Genomic DNA, 21113 nt, shown 5'->3' on the forward strand with positions numbered 1-21113 from the left:
ACACAGTAAGTACAAGTGTCTGCTAGATATTTTTAAATGGCTTAATAGTCTGTACTCCTTTCACTGTAGAAAAGGGTAAGTCCTCTGGTAACTGCTTTTCCAACTTAAACTTTCCCAAGTACATTGTGTTTTTATGCATCTTTCTCTGACTCTGTTTCTCTGCCTCTGCCCCTCCCCCTCCCCTCCTCTCTCTCACACATACACATACACACAATTCCAGTTTTTAGATGACCTGTTCACTACCATTTCTGTGTGAATTTTTATTTTGTATAGCCTACCTTCCCCAGTGTCTTTCACAGATCATACTTAATTTTGTTCAACTCTGTGTAAGCTCTAAATGCCTGTGTTGCTTCTTCTGTTGCAACCACCACAATGGACTACATTTTGCTTATCTATTTATTGCCTTGACCTAACAGGTAGTAAGCATTTGGAATGAAGGGATTCTATTTTACTTATTCTAAGCTTCTGACTAAATGAACAGTGAACACCTAGTTCAGTATTTGTTAAGCAAGACTTTTGTTTGTTTTTTCTTCTTGAGACAGGGTCTTTCTCTATAGCCCTGGCTGTCCTGGAACTCACTATGTAGAACCGGTTGGCCTCGAATATCAATCTGCCTCTGCCTCCTGAGTGCTAAAATTAAAGGTGCGAGCCACCACATCTGGCAAGATGTTAAAAAACAAAACAAACAAGTAAAAAAAAAAAAAAAACCCTCCAAACACATCAAAAGTATAGGTTACAAATAGAAAAGGTGTAATTAGGAATAATTTATGATGAAGAAAAAAAATCCTCATTCAAGCAGAAAAAGAAGTCCTGAGAATATCAGTTTATCTTGTAAGTGGGCCATGGGACCGCACAAAGTATTCCGTTAAAGGAGCCTGGTTTATCAACCACGGATGTCTCATTGCTTTAGAAGGTAATCGATATACCACCTTTTGTACCTCGGGGTCAAGTGGGAGGAATTTCATTCCACTTTGTACATTTTCCTGCTGCCTCGGTAAAGACTAAGAGTCTGAAACTCTTTCCTGTTCGTCTCCGCCTAGCTAAACGCCTGGGCACCTGCCGAGCACTTGCTGGGTAGCCATAGGGCTCAGTCCCCCGCTCGCCCCTCCCGGCGGTCACGTGCTCGAGGATGCGAAAGCCCGCTCGCCACCCTCCTGCCGGTCCGCTCCTCCTCCTCCCGCCGAGGCTGTGCACCGCAGACGGCGCGAGGGGGAGCGAGCGAGCGGGCGCGGCCGGGTTCCGCAGCCCTGGCGCCCGCCGCCGCCCGCAGCCCCGCAATATGCCTCCGTGGCTCCCTGGCTCTTCGCCATGGCGAGGCTCTGCCGGCGCGTCCCCTGCGCCCTGCTCCTCGGCCTGGCCGCGGTGCTGCTGAAGGCGCGGCTGGTCCCCGCGGCCGCTAGAGCCGAACTCAGCCGCTCCGACCTCAGCCTCATCCAGCAACAGCAGCAGCAGCAGCAGCAAGAGCAAAAGCAGCGCGAGGAGGCGGAGGAGGAGAGGCCGGAGGTGCCTGGGGCATCCTCTACTTTGGCAGCTCCAGGTACGACTCGGCAGCCTAGCCTTGCTTCACATCTGTGCCAGCGATCGCGCCTGGCTTCCCAGGTTTCTTAGCTCCTTCCTCAGCTCCCCTTTAGCCTATCCTTGCTGATCTCAATCCCTCCGCGTCTTCTCAGGTTGTCCGTTCGGCCTTTGGCTCTTTGCTGTGGTGGGAGCACTGCAGTGGGCTTCAGAAGGGTCGGGGGCTGGGGGTTGGACGGTAAGGATGGTCAAAGTGGGTGCCTGCTTCCATTATTCCACTAATCTTTTTATTTTCCCTCTCTTCTTTCTGTACACACACACACACACACACACACACACACACACGCTTTCAAATCCCTTTAGCATTCTCTTCTCTATCCTCTCCTAGATACTGAGCAGCCTTGCCATGTACACCCACACAGCTTTTGCACTGTTTCTCCATGCCTGCTGTATTTAAATTTAGAACCTGGTTGGGGGGGGGGGGATCTTCATTTCTTTATATTTCTCTTCTTACCCTAGGAAAGGTTTAAAGCGGCTTGCAAAAACAGAAAAAAAAAATGCGCTTGGTACAGTAAGACGAAAGAAAACAATGAAACAAGAGTTTGTAGTTGAAGGAGGGGACGTGGGAGGGAGACAGGTAGGTTAGCTTGGAGTGATGCTTGGGTAGCATAGCCAACCCTCCCCCTGAGGGAAGTCTCCTAGTAGTGCAACTTAAATGAGCCATCTCTTGCTTCATTCGGTAAGGGCGATGAAATACGGATGTAGTATATATGACCATCACAGTCCTCTGTTTTCTGTTTCCCCCTCCCTCAGTTAAAGCTTTCTGATGAGCAATGAGCTGGGTTATCCATTTAAATAGCTTTTACCCAGCCCCTACCCAGTTAGCTACCTTCTACACTGTAGATTCTGCCTGGGCTTTGGAATGAAAGGAGATTTTTTTTTTTTTTAATAAAAAAATAAAGCCCACCAATTTTCTGGGTAGTGGGCTGAGGTTTCACAAACCCGAGATGAGTGTTGTAACACTGATATTTTTGTTTTAAAATCTGCCTAGTAACATTCTAGAAGATGCTAAAAATGAAATTCTGTAGAGTGGAATCAGCATCTTAGTTTGTCTCGATTGCTCATCATCAGAGAGCAGGTCGGAGGCATGCCAGCTGTGATTCATGACGCAGCCCGGATGGCTTCATTTCTTGGAGTGCTTTGAGCATGGGATGAAATCACCAAAGTGCACAGGAGAAAGCGCGTGTTTCTGACATCCCCCCTTTAAACCGATTAATAACACTCAAAGGTGGTTAAGATGGAAAGGTGTGCAGTGCATTTGGTTCTTACTCACTTGTTAGTGTCAGTGCCTTAGAGTGCATGAGACTCATGGTAAAGCTGGAGACTGTGTTTTCATAACAAGAGTGATTTCTTAAGTTATCAGTGTAAGAGGAGTCTGGGAGAGTGTTGGTAAGTTTCACGGTTTCTGATATTTTTGTCTTACGGGAGTGAAATGGGTTTGATCACCATGGCATAATGTGTTCTCATGCACATCATGAATAACTGCAATAATTTGAAACTTTTGTATTTAGAATGAAAGTTAAACTATTTCTTTGCTGTATTTGTAAGGGCTACTTGGACAAGGATGGCTACTTGGGAAACTATCAATCCCTGTTTTATTTAGGTGAACTGAGGTAAAGGATTTGCTGTCTAGAAGTTCACACTAAAGTCTGAAGAATATCATGGCTGTTATGTCTGTCTCAAACACTCTAACCCCCAGTTCAGTGGCAAATGAGAACAAGTCAGTTGATAACGGACAGTTATTGGGATGACGTGTTGAACAGTGATATAGCCCATGCACGCATGAAGTTAAGATGCCCCCTGAACTCATTGTGATCTCCAGAGTGAATGGGTCTTATTTTAACCTTTGTTTCTTACCCAGATAGACATTTCTATAAAAACACCCGGCCCCTCTGGTTTCTATCTCCTGCAGCTCTTGCCTTAGCTCTCTTCATGGAAACCACAATGCCCAAAAGCTTCTTTCATTTGCAATGGGTTCAGGTGTCAGACTTCTGCACTTCCTGCTTTCTCTGTATGGAGTTCTGAAGCTTAAGTGGCTGGGGATACATACTGACTCCTAACCCACAACTTCTTCTCCCCTGGTTTATCCCTGCCCCCAGCCCCCATTTGCCATCCTTGGCTCGTCTTTTTAAAATAATCAGTTTATTTATTTGTTTTGTTTTTGTGAACGCATGTATGGTAGGTGCCACCGAACTCATGCATGGGGAGGCAAGGAGACAACTTGCAGGAGCTGGTTCTCCTTCTAACTCATGGGCCCTGGGAATTGAACTCAGGTTATCAGGCTTGGTGGCAATCCCTTGATCTGCTGAGCCATGTCACAGACCCTCCTCAGTAAGCCTATTAGGGTATAAACTTTGTTGTGGTTACTGCTGTAGTTCTGTCACCTAAGAGAGCCCTTGGCATGTCTAGACACTCACTGGTTTGCTGGCTGATTGTGTGAAGAGGCAGATGACTATGCTGCATCAGGGAGTATGCATTTCCCAAGTATTTGCTAAATAGTTAACATCTTGTAACGCTCTTCTTTAGAATTTGTGTAAAAATAAATGTTGTATGAAAAGATTTGTAAGTAAAGATGATAAAGTGTGTAATCTTGGATCCTTAATGTTAGCTGGTTTGCTTTAGGCTGCCCATGCAGAATTAATTGATACGGATATTGAGGCAATTCCTAGGTTTTTGTCAAGAAGATTCCTAACCTAAGTGCGCTTATAATCATCTTGTGACCTAGGTCGGTATCAACGTGTTACACCTTTAAATAGTTGTGACTGAGCCTGATTTGTCCTCTGCCTTTGTGTGACACTTCTCATGCCTTGGGCATGAAATGTGAAAACTGAATTTTTTTTCCTTCGGTAAAATTTAGATAACTAAAACCCACTGAGTGATGTCTTAGCAAAGACATTGACCATCGGCCTTTGTTACTCTCTGCACTTCACTCCTCTGAAAATCTCCCTGTGTTGTTGAGAAATAAGAAAGAAAAAAAATAAAAAAGAATGTATTACTTCAAAAATATCAGGATTTTTAAAAAGTATGGTTCTACTTTCTCATTAACTTCTGGAATATTGTCTTCAGAGAGTGATAGGGAAAGAAAGGCCAAGTTTGGGGTCTGCCAGGTCCCTTTGTTCCCTCCAGCATGTGCAGAAAGCCCTGATTTCCCCATCTGTGCCCAGTGTTTGCTAGAAATAGCTATGTGAGAGACTAGCAAAGAATAAATTTGGGAGCTGGTGGTAGCTGAAACAGCCATATCATATTCACTCTGATGGCCCATTAGGTAGGAGACATGTGGAGCTGGAGGCAAAGGGAGCGGAGACAATAATGAGTGGTATTAAATTCCCCCTGAGAAGCATGGAGGCGGGGCCTCTTCACAAATGTCCTGGCACATAGAGTCCTGAGAAGCATAACTCTGATGGTCTGAAAAATTTAAATTATGTATTTTGGTGATATACATATTTTGAATATATATATCTATCTATATCTATATCATACACATATATACATATACATATGTATGTATATCAGACAGCATGATAGATTATACCAGTCACTTAGTTTCAAAATTATGCCACTATTGTTTCACCCACACATCCAACCATTTCTAATCCATGGATCTTCCTTTTCCGTTCTATTTTGTGGTGACAGGTATGCATATGTAAATGTACACTTTACCACACTCTTTTGATAGGTAGGTATTTGCGTCTAACCAGTAGATATGCCATGTCTATATAGATATTTGCATCTAACCAGTAGATATGCCATGTCTATATCATGGGTGGGAAGTTCTTCATCATCTCCTTCCTAAGTTATTCCCATTCTTCATCCAGAGTTCTGTGCTGTTTTGATGGTTTTCATTCTCGATTAATTATTCATTTTACAGACCTTCAGCTACAGATTTCCCTATCCCTTAATCTTTTGTTTAGCTCCTCTAGCTTTAGAATATATTTTATTGATTTCATTAATTTTCTAGTACATTAGTAGTTTACTTCTCTTTATTGATGAGCAGTATTTCATTGTGAGAATTGAGAGTTCGGCTTATCGCTTCTTTTGTTATGATTATTTAGGTTGTCTCTGATGACTGAGGCTACTACATCTTTAAGTCTTTGCATGAACATGTTTTTTATGTATTTTTCATAAATGCCTAGAACTGGGATGGCTGGGTCATATGGTATACTTTAATATTTGAATATCATCCAGTATTCTGTGTGGCTGGGGTCTATCTCACTTAAGCTAATGATTAGTTAAATTACTGAATTACTCACACTTTTCTCTTAACTTGACTTGAAATTATTTTTGTATGAAAAACATACAGTACCTACGTAAAGAACTCTGATATTCTGATACACATAATGAAAGAGTTAACCCTAGTCAAGGGAAGGCACATGTCCATCTTCATCTTGTAGTTATTCTTAACAAGATTCTAATATATAATGCAACATTGTAACTCTCTTCCCATCTGCTACATTTGATTTGCTTTGTCCCCTTGTGCCTTTCTTTGGTCCATATGACTACCATAGTCATCATTTTCTTTCCTCCTTAAATCTCCCATCTGTGAAAACGGTCGATTTACTTATTGTAATCAAGGAATCTGGAAAACCAGTAGGAAGAGTCAGCTCAGAGATGGTTTGATTTCGAAGTACTCGTGCTGTAAAGGCCACATTCCCAGATGGATGATTCTGATTTCTTTCCAGGATTTTAATAACCAAAGGGAACATTTAGTGGATGTTAATTACAGGTTGAGCAACACATGTCATTGTGTTGAGTTGGAGTCCAGTTGGTTTTGTGGTAGGGTTTTTTTTTTTTTTTTTTTTTTTTTAAATTTTATTTAATATGACTCATCAGAAACTGTACCAAATATTTTTTTTTTCTGAAACAAAACTCTTCCCTCAAGAATATAAATATTGAACTTGGTCCTCTTTCAGAGTTCTGTCTCTCTGGGTCAGCCACAGCACTATTGCTCATTCACTTGGCCTAGTTTACTGTTTAGTTTTCCTCTGTGCCAATTGCCTTAGCTAGAAAGCGAGCACAGTGTTTCTCATCCTCAGTCAATAGTGCACGTGTTTGGGAACACTTACCTAGAAGATTCTAAAACTATGAAAGCTCTGCTTTTAAGTGTTTGAACGAAACATAAGCTAGACCAACAGCTTCTATCTGGGGCTGAATGGTGGAGATGCACGCTGGATGCAGAGCCAGGAGGATCTCTGTGAGTTTGAGGCCAGCCTGGTCTACACAGGGCTACACAGGGAAGCCTTGTTTCAAAAAACAGAAAACAAACCAAACCAAACTAAAAGATTCTATTTCGGGATGCCCTTTGAATTGGCCTTTAGCGAACACATCATCTCTATGTCCAAGGCAATAGATCTCTGTGCGCAAAAGCGCTTCTTACGGCTGCCCGTATTATTAGGCTGCATTCTTAAATCTGCTCGATGGTGCCTGAGAATATAAGCACATTCACTTGGCCATAAAACGGGTGAGGGATTCCCAATGCTCTTTCATGGAGAGCAGTGGATGCTGAGAAATGGCAGTCACTTTCTGTCGTTTCCAGCATGTCAAACTCGCCGCAGTACCTAATGAAGCAAAGCCGGCCTCTGGCCTCAGTAACACATGATGCCTCCTCGGCATCTTGAGTCCGTGAAGCCACTCTTTATGTTAAGGTTTTACGTCTTACATGGATCTGAAGTTAATTTCATTTATAAATGACATCTCAGTTTCTTTTTAAACACGCTGACCCCCACTCATCACAGTAGATGTCTGTGTTTTGCGGTCCTTGAGGGAATCGTTCAAAATTTCAGTACAATTTTGTCAGTAGCAAGGTCTATTGTTCTTCAATCTTAGAAAATTGAATTTAGAAATTAAATTAAATTTAGAAATTTTAGTAAAAAATGTTTATAAATTATTTATTTTATTTATTTAGTTTTTTAAAAAATTGTATCTATGTAGCTCAGATTGGCTTTGGATTTATGATTTTTCTGCTTCAGTTTCTTGAGTGCTGGGATTATAGGCCTGGACCACTTCCCCTGGCTTAATAGAAATAGTTTAAATTCATTTGTTCTGCTGAAATTTAAAGTGCTAACGGGGCCAAGCTAATTATCATTCCTGTCTGTGGACGAAAGAGCTGGTGGTCACTTGGCCAGCTGGGAGCCTGTAGACACGTAGGCTATATATAGCCTATAGGCTTCACCTCAGAGCTCAGGGTATGAAGGCCTGGCTTCATCTGAGGTACCTGCTCTAGGTGAAGCATCAAGTAGTCCACACTTCAGCCTTTCCTGGAACTATTCCAACAGATCAGATCTGTTCCTGCGCTTGTTTGTCCTTTTGTTTTGTAATCAGGGATATGACAGCAACAAATCAGAGGGCTAAATAGACCTCTGGTTATTAATTAGGTATAATAGACTGTTACATAATTAGATACAATAGATTATTACATAACAAGCTATAATAGATCATTAATTAGATATACTAGGACACTTATTTTTTCCTACCGCACTGATTGTACTCAGAAGCCGACCAGAGAATTCAGATGCACTGGATGCTGTGACGCACGCTACTTCTGCCTGCTCCCTTGTTTCTTGGGAAACAATCCAAATGAACTTATCCGAATGTGGCTCAGTATGGTTAGATGGGTTATAGTTCTTTCAGAATAATGAACACACGCTCCATTTCTGTCACATTTGCACTAACAGGATTGGTTTGTAAATGTCTGGGTGACCGAGGCAGGGTTGGCAGGGTTGGCAGGGTCATCTAATGAGCACCCATTTATGTAAATGTGAAATAGACAGAGACCATGTAAAGGGAGAAATAGCAACAAAAACGACAAGCACATTCAGCTGCTTAAATAAGCAAAATAAACTGTATATGGGCTCATGGTCAAGCACGTGCTGTGAAATGAAAATGAAATGACTGATTAAATATGTGTCCCTGAAGTCAAAAATAATGTTTATTTATTTTTAGTTAGATGAATGCATGTTTCCAAGGTTATACAGACTTTTAAAGAGAACTTTGCCCCCCTCAATTAAGTACTACCCAAATTATATTTTATCCTCTGCTTTATAAATCTTTTAAATTAGTTTATTAATTAGTTTGTTTGTTTGTTTGTTGAAACATGGGTTCTTTGTGTAGCCCTGGCAGTCCTGAGACTCACTCTGTAGAGTAGGCTGGCCTTACCTCCCAAGTGTTAGAATTAACTGCATCATCACCTTGCCTGGTCCTCTGTTGTTTGTTTGTTTGTTTGTTTTCAGACAGGGTCTCACTATGTAGCCCTGTCTAGCCTGGAACTCAGTATGTAGATCTGGATGGTTTCATATTCACAGAGTCAACCCTTTTCAGCCTCCTTAGTGCTAGGATTAATGGCGTGTACTACCATATCTGACCCCAAATTATATTTTATAATATATTTGTGCTGTTATATTCTGGAAGTTTATCAGAAAAGCTACGGTTTGTATAACTTTTTCTTCTCCTTCTCCCTCTCTTTCTATTCCTCTCTTCTTTCATTTTGTGTTCCAAAGGATCAAGCATTCTAGGCAAATTCGTCAGCTACACTGGCCTCTACTTAGTTTAGTTAGAGATAGGCTACTACTAAGTTGTGGTGGCTGGCCTTGAACTTGTAATCTTCCTGTTTGAACCTCCCAATAGCTGGGATTATAGGGATAAACTAGTATGTCTGGCTCAGTGCAACGGGGTGGGGAGAGGGGACGGGATGGGGAGTTTATAGAGGGGAAACCCGGAAGGGGATAACATTTGAAATGTAAACAAATAAAATGATTAATAATAATAAAAAGAAAAAAAGAAAACCGCCCTCATTGGTTAAACGTTTCTAAATGGTCTACATGGAAAAAACAACAAAGGCATCATTCAGACTCAAATGATATTTTATGTTTTCTCAACGTGTGAATTTTTCTATTAATTTTGGGAAAGTGTTGGGTCCAATGTGAATGCTTGATAGAAATATAAGCAATCCCCCAGAAGGCTTAAAACCTGCAACTTCTTAAGACATAGCCCTGTGGCCAGTTCTTTCAGAGTTGGTTTTTCAATTCTGTTTACAACGTGGCTGTCAGTATATAATGCCCCTTTGATAAATCATAAGACCTACTTGGCTTACGTATAGGTTCTGTTCTGCATTAAGCAGTTAGAGGCACCTTACATCCCCAAACCTGTTACTTTGGCAGCATCTATAAAATCTGTCACTTGGCTATCTCACAGAATGACAGTCACTGAGTCTGAGCAAATGACCTTAATACAGGCCCTGGTCTTCAGGTTCTGACAGGCTTGAGTCTAAGCCCCAAACAGTGAGCAAATAAGGGCTAATCCCAGCCACTAGACATTCCCAAAGAAGGCTTTTATGAAACATAATACTTAATTTATTAAGCTTTGGTCTCTAAACAATTTGCAGGTCAAAGTAGTAACTTCAGCGCACAAAGATTTAAATCTGCGATTTAACTAGCACTTTTTGCCGCAAGCATGCGCCAGGCTTTGAAATTAGCACCATCTTTAAATTCAGCAGAACATATTTTTCTTACTTTTTAAATTCACGCCTTTTCTGCTTTCAGGAGTAACTAATGGATCTGGAAAAGCTAATGCAGTGAGGAGCGAAAGGCGCTGTGACGGCCGCCTCTGTTTCGAGGACTGTATCTATCTTGTAGAAATCACTCTTGCACTTGAAAGGCCAAATAGGGAAATGTGACGATAAACAATAGTGTGTTGAGACCCCGCCAACAGCCACGTCAGAACTGCAGCGTCAGAGAATGTGGGGAGCAGACACAAAGGTCGTAAGGATGGAGATGTCCCTGAAAAGTCCTTCCTGTATGTAAGGACTGCAGAGAATGTCAGGGCTTCCGCATGCATCTGGTGGCTTAGAGGCAGGCCTGACAAAGGCAGAGAAAATGTCTTGACTCAGTTTCTCCCCCTTTTCCCCTCATCAACACTTCTTACCAGAAATGCGGAAAATCTGTAACTTTTCAACAGTTTGCTACCTAATGATTAAATGGAAAAACTGCATCTACATATTAATATTACCAGGAAAAGCTGTTTGGTATTAATATATGCTTTTTAAATATGTTTATATTCATCAACAAAAATCTATAGTTTTCTACTTTCTTTACTCTCTTTTTTGGCTCTCAGTTTTTTTCTCTCATGAGGTAACTTCTTCTACTGCAGTGTCCTTAAGCGCTACATATGATGTGTATAACTGCTTTATTTCCCATATGCTAAGATTCCCCGAGCTCTTCATGTAGCGATATAACAGGCATTTCTGCTTTGCCATGTCTAACACTGGAGTTTATGTTTCCCACATCTCCCTCAGACTTCTTAAAACAAACAAACAAACAAACAAAACCAGTGCTGAAGCTGACTTGGAGGCACATGTTTATAATTACAGCATTTGGGAAGTGGAGGCAGGAGGGAGACGAGTTTGAGGATAGCCTGGGATACGTGAGGTCCCAAAAACAAACAGAAAAATTCCCAACCAACCAACCAACCAACCCATCCTCCAAACCCAGTATTTGAGATCAAACCCAGAGCCTTAGTGCACTCTACACTGAGCTACTTCCCCAGCTCTAAATGTTTTTATTTTGAAACAAACTTACTGAGTTGCTACTATTTGCCATATACCACACATGATACCTGTATTACTTGCTTGTCTCGTGGCTGTGACAAAATCCATAACAGAAACAATAAACGGATGGAAGAGCTTGTTCTGGTCCCCAGTCCCTGGTGACAGGACCTTGCATGCAGCATAGCCTGTTCATACCTCTTCAGACTGGGAATCAGAGAGGATGGGGCTAGAAGCAGGGTGAACCTCAGATGAGAAAATTGAGGTTCCCCTTTCCAAAATGACTCTAGCTTCTGTGAAGTTGACATGAAACTAGGCAACACACTAACATATGGCAGAAATCTTTCTCTGCTGTTAAAAGTGTCATGGCGTTGATCACGTGTTATAGTCTTACGTCACTCATCTACAGAACCTAACAGAAACAGGTAGTGTCTTGATGTCTGTGAACGTCTCCTGTCTCACCTTTCTGTGCCACGTACAGCTCACTGGCCCTCATAAAAAACGCTCAACTTACCTTCTCTCCCTGTCAGCAACCCCAGATCTCATTGCTTATTACTGTTTTGGTATCTGAATGGAAATTTCTACAAACCACAGTTTCCTGCATAGTGATGCCCCTTTGTGCTGAATGACGAATTTCTTAAGATGCATGATGCATTCATAAAGTTTGTTTGGTTTCAGGTTAAGCTACAGATGTGTTCACACAAGAGGCACATAACTGGAAATTTCTAGTGCTGAACAAAAGATTTCAAACTGACTATAAGGTTTATACATTGATGATATATAGTATTTTATTCAGTTATTCATTTAAGAATACCTGGGGTCTGGGTGCTAAAATATGACACATAAGCTCTGTTAGTATGAGCTTCACAGTTTAGAAAGGAAGAGAAAGGTTGTATAGTTTTTCTTTTAGTACTTAAGGCTCCTGGTAAAGCAGTTTCTACATTTTGAAAACGCCCATTACATTCTGTAAATCTTCCAGGCTGGGAGAGCTGAGACATGAAGCAGGCGGCTTCCTGGAGAAACATATGGGCAGCTTAAGGCTGTTCTCCCTCAGGCTGGGTTTCTCAGAGTACACGTATAGTATACTGTCCTTTTGTGCTTTCAGGAGCTAAGGGGAAGGTTATACCATATCACCCCAGGGACAGAGAGAACTGTTATCTATAGCTGTGATTCAGTTATTAATCTGTGAAGTGGAAAGACATCGTCCTAACCCCGTCACACCTCTATTTCTACCATTCCATCAATCATCGGACCCAGAACCAGAAGTCATCATGGAGTCTGGGGTTCTCCCCTGCTTTTAAATCTGTAGTCTCAGTGTTTTTTTGTGTCTGTTCCTGCTGTTTTATTTACTCAGTCATCCCCCTTGGCCAAATTCTGCTTCATTTGTTTGGACTCTGGTAATAATATAACAGGTCTCCCTATGTCTCTGTCTTCTAATTCAAACAACCTTGTGCCATGCATCTTTCTGGCTTTTTTTTTCATAAAGAATATAATTTCTAATATAAAGATGAAATGTCACCATATTGCTTCCATGTTAGAGGTCCCCATCAGCCCTCTTCTTGCCCTCCCAAGAACTGTTCATAGTAAATACTTGTAAATATGAGGAAAAATTAAAACAGAGTGATGAATATTCATATACACTATCAAGATAGAGTACATGTTAAAATGTCATCATATTTACTTATCTCTCTTACCGACTGTCCTTACACACACACACACACACACACACACACACACACACACACACACACGCGCTCACACATGCATGTTCTCCATGCTCTGCAGGGCCATTTGAAAATTGTACACATCTGAGTTTTCATCCCCAAAATATTTAGCTTCTCTCTCTTACTATCTAGTTAACTTGCAGCAGATAAGTAAGTTTTGAAATACAACAATTGTTATGAACTTTGGAAAAGAACGGTGTAAAAGCCAGTGAAGAAAAAAAAAACCACACAAATGAATAGGTGAGTCTTACAAGTTGTGTGTGTGTGGTGGATTAAGATTCTCTTTGATCATTCCATTGGTATACATAGCACATTTATATCTGCATGCCTACCCAGTATGGTAAGACAGTGTTCTTTAAGGCAGTATCCTGGCCGTGTGACTCTCTGCCTTGCTTCCTGTTTGTTTTCTTGTTTGGTCACCATTTCACAAGTCTCAGGCCACTTTCCCTTGCCCTGTGTATAACTTTCTTGGTGGATGTATACGTATTTGCGCCATTCTTTTTTTCCCACCTTCCATAGATGCTATCCCCATCCTCCCATGCTTGTGATGGAGTTGGTGACTTCAGCCTTGGTTTTTACCTTCAGTCAGGTATTCTGTGAGCAGAAAGGAGGAAGGTCAGATATGGAAGTTGGTATCTCCTATCAATTAAGGTCTGGTTAGATGACTTCCATCTTTGTGGTTTGCTTTTGGAAATCACCTTCTTTAATTCCTCATGAGGACGAATTCACATGTTTGTATCAGCAAATCTCACCTGGATTGGGATAGTTGTTGGCCCAAAAGTCTTAACTGTTTCTATGTCATTTCCCACATGGTCTTTATGCCAGGCAGATTTAAAATCTGTTGGTGTTTTCTTTCCTTCAGCCCTATCCTACTTCTTTCTCATTCCTGACTCCAGCAGAGGCCCACCCAATCCTGCCTCCATCACAACATTTGCTGACTCATAATTAACTCTCAACAAATCACGCAGAGGCTCTACTGGATGAGTCTGTATCAGATAATAAATTGTTCAAATTAGTCTCCCTTCTCTGAGTTACATTATTCCTCCTCTAAAGCTTGTCAGTTTCTTTAGATAGTAAATATATTTATTTACCGATTTTATATCTCACAATGTCTAACATTAGGTGGCTGAGAAATATGCTGAATGGGATTGATTGGTAACTGTCTGTCTGCTCGTTAGTGTGAGACTCTGGACTGCATCTTCTTGGTCTTCTGCTACATGAGAAGCACACCAATGACTCCAAAGTGCTTTTTAATTAATAGGGTTTATTCCAGACTTACAAGATTAGGGCAAATGCTGATGGCATTATGGCGAACTGGGGGATGAGTTCACTGGTCCTGTGATATGCGTTGAGATGGAGGACTGTCAGTTTCATTAATGGCAATATCTCCAAGTACCATTCCCAAGCCATGAGCCCTTCTTGAGGAAGGTTCTTTCCCTGTTCTACATTTCTGTTTCTTTTTATTTCTACTTTTTAAAAGACCTCCTATTAACACTTACTTTGTCGCCTTTTGGTCTAGGCTGTGACCTCATGCTCTCTCTCTTCTGCTTCTTTCTTTTTCTCGCCCCCACCTTCCCTCCCTCTACAGGATTAATTTAGACGTCCTCAGGATTCTTTCTTCTAAACAGAAATCGTTACATTCCCCCCCCACCTCTTCTTAAAATACTGCTCAAGAGCCTCAGACTCATAAGACACATTTCTAAATATACACTGCAAATTAGTATACTAATCCGTCCTCAATAATCACCAAATGCCAGGTTTATAGCATTGTAAAGTTGTGCTGTTTTTGAATACTTTGTAAAACTGAGTAGCTAATTCTGCAACACTGTAGGGCTTTAAGGTTAGGTAGGGATAAAAAGGGTAGACGCGGGCTTTTAAGAACTTTGAGGACAGGAAGAGATGAGAGGAGAGCTCTGTCCACTTGGGGTGTGGTGAAGCTGGGCTCTGCTAAGGTCAGCACCAACCTCAGCTCTGCACACTTGTGCAAGCACCTGTGTTTGATGGAGGGAGCTGAAAAACGGTTCAGAAATATGTGATTTGGTGGTGGAAACATGCATGTCAGTGCTAAAACATAGATAGGCACAAGAAGGCCAAATTCTTAGGTTTTTTTAGATGAACTACAAGCAAAGAGCTGGAGATACAGATACTGACAGCTATTGGCAGAACTGTAGTAAAGATGGTCTTTGTAAAACATCTAGGACTCAGTGGGCACTCATCAAATAATTACTACTCTTTTTTCTTGAGAGAGAGAGAGAGAGAGTTAGTTAGTTAGTTCATGCTGTAGCCCCGGCTGATCATGAATGCATGGCAGCACCTGACCCCCTTCCTGGGACTGTAGGAACAAACCCTCATGCTTGTCACTATATATACATACTAAAGATAATTTTTAAGAAATTAAATATTGTAGAAATATGACAATCTTATCTAACTGATTTTTATTGTATAACATTCTGTTAGAAAAGGTTGAATGAACTGAAAAGGAAATGTATGTGATACTAGATTGTTTTTGTGGTTTTATTTCTACATTCTAAAATTATATGTATGTTTCTGTTACAAAGTATTGTCATTTTATGAAATAGAATTATTTCTGTTCTTCTTTAAAAAAAAAAAAAACCAAACATAAAATCCCAAACTAGAATCATCATTGTCTTTGAAACATTACCTAAAGCAAGCAAGGAAAATATATTGAAAAGCAAAAAATTAGTGAGGAATTCACCCATGAGCCTGTTTTTCTGTATTCCATTGATTCCTTTTGTTTTGCTGAGAGGATAAATTTGCCTGTAAGAAAAGACTGAATCAAACAATAGTAGCTTCTGTCTGTTTTTTTCCTGTCCAGAAAATCGTAGCTTGAGCTAACGGTATTCTCAGCATACAAATAAGCCAATTATAGCTGCCCTGGCCCTTTAGAAAACTTATTGAAAAAGATGGTATTTAAAATAAGAAAACCACAGTGTTCTACAGCCTGCCTTTGTCTCTCTGGATTTGGCATTGTTGGGGTAGTTTCATTTGACCATTAAAATGTGTGTCTTGAAACACTGTCTTTAGAAGGGAATTCTGCTGGAAAGCAGATGAATTTTTCCCTTCCAATACTTAACCTCAAAGGAGTAGTAAATTATCTTTCTCTCTAGTAATGCAGTCAGTACCCCACAACAGAGAGGGGCATTAGCATCCTAATGGAGGCAACTGATTGATTCCTATATTGATTATATAAAGAGCACTGTGTTCTGTGAAATTTAAGGCTGATTTAATTCTAAAATTGGTATGGCAAGTACATCTAAATAATTAAAAAATATATATCTATATTTTACAAAATTTACAAGCAAAGCAACATGCTTAGCTTTCCTTGAAATGAAAACTCACACATTAAAAGAGTTCAGAAATTGCTTACCAGTCAATCTAAGTTTGTGAGTAGGAAGCAGAAGAAAGTCATGGGTTATTACGGCCACATGGGATTTGTTTATTAAACATTATTCTTTAAGATACGGGTTTCCAAATTAAAGGAATACATCCAGTGTGAGTTTAGATAGTTGGCAGGACAAAACCAAACAGGGGCATTAGCATTTAGGAATAATGTTTTGATCCGTTTCGGTTACAAATGAGCTGACTCAGCTATGTTTTGTATCTCTTGCATACATTCATCATCGTAATGGATTCTCCTACTTCTGCTTTCATTTAAAAATATTTTTTCTTAACTATGACCGATTTCAGACCTATGATCTGTAGATAATGGACACCCCTGCACTCACCACTGGGATCCACCAAATCATTTTGTGCTGTATTTGGGTTACATTCCTCTGTCTCTTTTAAGAAATAAAATTTAAGCATGGAATCAAAGTTCCATTCTTATTTAATTTGCCTCCTCCTCAGAACTAATCACCATTATGAAACTGGTGTCATTTTCTGTTTGAAGAATCAAATAGATACACATGTTATGTATATCCTTCTGAAATAGATGAACATGATATATATATATATATATATATATATATATATATATATATATATCTCCATCTGAAATAGATGTACATGTTATGTCATCTTTTGGAAGTAGATGTACATGTTATAGGCATCCTTCTGAAATGAATGTACATATTATGTGCATCCTTCTGGAATAGATGGACATGTTATGCGCATCCTTCTGGAATAGATGGACATTTTATATATATCCTTTTGAAAAGAAGGACATTTTATGTATATCCTTCTGAAGACTGATTTTTTTTATTCAGCATTATATTTGGTAGAGACCCCTCACTGATAAATTTATATCTCATTACTTCATTTGAATAACTGTATAGTATTCCTTATATAAATAAATCATTCTGCTGGGCAGTAAGGATTTTTTTTTTTCGGGTTCAACCATGCTGAATGCCTTTTATATGTGTGCAAGACTATCTTATGGGTTCATACAAAGAAACAGAATCACTGACTTCTATGGATATGTACTATGTATAATTTTTGTGTTTCTAAGCTATCTATATACTTCTCAAAAGACATTGTAGGTTGTGAAAATGCCCTTATGGGACCTTGTAGAACAGTTTTCTCAAGTCGTCACCTGACCTGCATTTACTGCTTGCTGTGCCTGCTTGTCTTCTTTCATCTTGCCTTTTCTTGTGACTTGTCCTGCAGTCCTGGTGTTGTTTGTTCCTCCTGGGTATTTCCCCTTTCACTCCTGACCTTCTTGTTCTCCGGAACAGTCCTCTTCTGTAGTGCCCACGTTTTGTACGTTGTTTATTCCAGTGTCCTGATCAGGCTTTTAACACTTCCCCCCCCCCCCTTTTTTTTTAGAGTGTTCTGTGGCATTCTTTTGCAGTTTACTCGAATCAGGTTTGTTAGTCACTATATTCTTGCAGAGTAATTCCATATATAATGTCATGTAACAACATCCTCCAAAAAGCCCCCTCAAGCCTGCCCAGCAGAATGACTTATTTATATAAGGAATACTATACAGTTATTCAAATGAAGTAATGAGATATAAATTTATCAGTGAGGGGGTATCTACCAAATTACAAAATTTTCTGTTGATATTTAGCAAGTTTTAGCCAACCCAGAACTTATTTTGTGTAGGTCACGGGGTAGAAATAAGGTGAAATGACTTAAACTTCTAAGCCTCTTTAAACCTTTCTATATTGCATTTTGGATATTCCCATGAGTCTCGAGAGACACTGGAAAGTTGAAAAGTATCCTTTTTAATTCTCCAGAACTTAATTTTTTTCCTACCTAGTATGCCATCATTTTTATTTAAATATATATTCTGTTCTTTTAAATTATTTATAAAGTAATTATTGCTTTGGAAGCCTTCAACACGAGCATGATCTGTGAGGCAAACGATTTCATATCATACATCACATTTGTGCAAAGGATGCAAAGCTCAGCTCAAGAGAATGCTAGTAAAATCATTTATTAATGACAGAATGCTGTGTGCAGCATCTGTTGAGACTTGAAGCGGGATGATTTCTGGTAAATGAAGAGACCACCATTTCATGCCTGAAAATCAGACAAGACTCCCAGCCTTGCAAATTTGCTGATGTGCAATGTGATGCTGACCCCACACAGTTAAGAAGCAGTCACTTTCCAGTTAAGGAACAGACTGTAAGGTATTCTGTTTCCCCCTTGGGAAGGAGGTTTCTGGGATTAGATTCTACAGACTGGTAGGGGTACGATGTGAACGGCAGAAGTCGCCATCTCAGGTTGGCTGGGGTAGTCAGTAACATCGTCAGGGTGGGTCCATTCCTGACTTACTGATGCCCAACTCTCTTGCCAGTGCACTTAGGGGCTGTTAACCAAGCTTCAGACACAGTGCTGTGGTTCTAAACTCATAGAACTGGCATATTGATTAATGTTCAAAGCTTATTTTTGTCTTTCCCTGTTACCATGGTTACAGAACATTCTGTTTTAGTAGTGTGAAGATTTCTTTCATGTAACATGATTTGTTTCCAGAAATGACTGATGCATAAAGCCGACTATTGTATATTTTCTTTAGAGAAACTATTTGGGGGCAGTAAAAGTCAGAATGCCTGGTTCTGGGTAAATTTGCTTTTATATAACTTTTGGCATAGCTTGAGTCAAGGGAATTATATTTAGGTTCATATAGTGTTCTATAATTTCACTATTAGCTATTATCATATCATTTAATAGCTCAAGTGTTTCTGCTAGAATACAAATAAGATTTTTCTTTTTTATTTATTAGTTTTGTTTTTCAAGATAGGGTCTTTCTACATAGCTCTGGCTGTCCTGGAACTATCACTCTGTGAACCAGACTGGCTTTGAACTAAGAGCTCTGCCTGCTACTGCCTCCCAAGTGCTAGAATTAAAGGTGTGTACTACCACCACCTAGCTTAAAATAAGATCTTTATAAAACTGGGGAATACCGTCATCACTACTCTGTAGCAATAAGCTGAGCATTTTTTGTCATGTTAAAATTGGAAATAATATTTAAAGTGTTTGTGGGACTTCCAATGACCTAACATGTGAGGAGCTTGGAGCACTTCTCAGGGTTGGTGTTCTTACTTAGCCAATGTTTATTGACTAAATAAACCTTGACTTCAAATTAGACATTTTCTGTCCATTTCATCCCAGATCAATTCAAACAATGTTTAAATGAACAATTCATTTAATTTGCTTAACAGAAGTAACAGAAGCAATTCAAGTACTATGGTCACTCATAAATGTGGATCATATGTCAACATTTACTATAATATTTAGCAGGTATGCCCATGATTATTACATTGTATGAATTGTCTTCATACAGAAGTTCTATTGGAATTGCCTAGTTTTATAGAAACAGTGTATTGTGAATAGAGGCTGAGTTCTTCCCTTTTCCCTCAGTCCCTGTCCTGTGCTCCTTGCTACAGCCTGGCCCTCTGCTGTGTTAGCCTCGGTGTCTGTGTCTGCCTGTCTGTTCCCTCCTGGCTGGTTAGTCTCTGCTTGCTAAAGTAAAGAGAGACTTCCTGACAACATTTCCTTTGCCCAGTCCTTCTTTGGAATTCCATCTCTGGCTTTGTGTCCTGGCTGAGCATTTTGCCTTAACAAAGCTCCCACGCTCCGTAAAAGTGGGCTATTGAAAATAAAAGCAAAACGTGATTCTATTTTTTAAATAAACGTTTATTGGTCATAAGGGAAAAAAAGTGGCCTATTGATCTGTCTGCGGCCTTCCATGGACTTCCTGTTCATAGACTATGGGCTGATGTTATCTTGTTCTGTTTGCCTGCTCTTGGCTGACAGCCCATCACCTCAGTGGACAGGTATTGCTGAATAATTGTTAAATTACTATTTCCTTCAAAGCACAAAAGTCTCAGCAGGTTAAAAGCCTAACACTGATGAGTCGCCATCTTGCTTTTGCCTTGGATCCTTGCTACGACTTTTGCTCTAGTTTGGATTTTTCTTTCTTTGGTCCTAGTGTTTCAGTAGCTGTCTCTAGTCTCTCACTGTGTAGCTTGTTTTACAAATTTCTCCCAGAGAGGTCTTCTTAATACCTGAAATGTCTCACCATGAGCTGCTGGGCCTTCCTTCCATGGGCACCTTGACTTGTCTTGTTGGCTCGCTTTTCTTACTTTTTTTTTAATGAGTTTTTTTTTAATTTGGATATTTTATTTATTTGCAATACAAATGTCACCTCCTTTCCCCATTTCCCCTCCCTAGAACCCCCTATCCTATACCTCCTCTTTCCTTATGCTTTTACACCATTTTGATTACACGCATGTATTAAGGTCAGTTCTAGGTTTAGGGTCTAGCAATACAATAGATGCAAATAGTCGAGGAGCAAGCAATACAATAAACACAAATAATCAAAGAAAAAGCAAGGCATTAAACCCAGTTATGTGAACACTCCCATGATCACTGTTGCTAAAAGCTTATCGGGATGACCAAAGTATCTGTGGCTCGCTTTTCTTTGTCGCCAGGACTGATCTTGTTCACTTTTTCCTTTAATCCTGTGTTTCTTCCCTTTGGAAGAAAACCTTGGTGACACCTTCCTCTTGCGTCCCTTTCTTCCTGATATGTCCTTACCTCAAATTCTAGATTTTAGAGTTTATGTACTCTTTTAGATTTAGTCTCACGTATTCTATTTTTTTTTTTAATTTTTAAAATTCTTCTCTCATATATTACATCCTAACTGTAGTTTTCCCTCCCTCCCTTGCTCCCAGTCCTCCCCACACTCCTGTGCACCTCCTCCCTTGCCCAGATCCACCCCCTCCTGCCCCCTCAGAGAAGAGCAGGCCTCCCTGGGACAACAACCAAACATAAGAAGCAACATCATCACATCAAGGCTGGACGAGGCAACG

The 21113-nt window shown here is 40.1% G+C and overlaps 1 protein-coding gene across 1 annotated transcript in view; it reads left to right on the plus strand.

The window, feature by feature from the left end:
* Window positions 1–1193: 1193 nt before the first annotated feature.
* The window catches only part of Fam171b (family with sequence similarity 171 member B), a 53047-nt gene continuing 33127 nt past the window's right edge, over window positions 1194–21113 (plus strand). The window contains exon 1 of the mRNA XM_034495137.2: window positions 1194–1537. Within this exon, the coding sequence (XP_034351028.1) occupies window positions 1309–1537 (229 nt within the window). The 5' untranslated portion in view covers window positions 1194–1308. The remainder of the gene's footprint in view (window positions 1538–21113) is intronic.

This window comes from Arvicanthis niloticus, chromosome 2 (assembly GCF_011762505.2).
Source record: "Arvicanthis niloticus isolate mArvNil1 chromosome 2, mArvNil1.pat.X, whole genome shotgun sequence".
NCBI lineage: Eukaryota > Metazoa > Chordata > Mammalia > Rodentia > Muridae > Arvicanthis > Arvicanthis niloticus.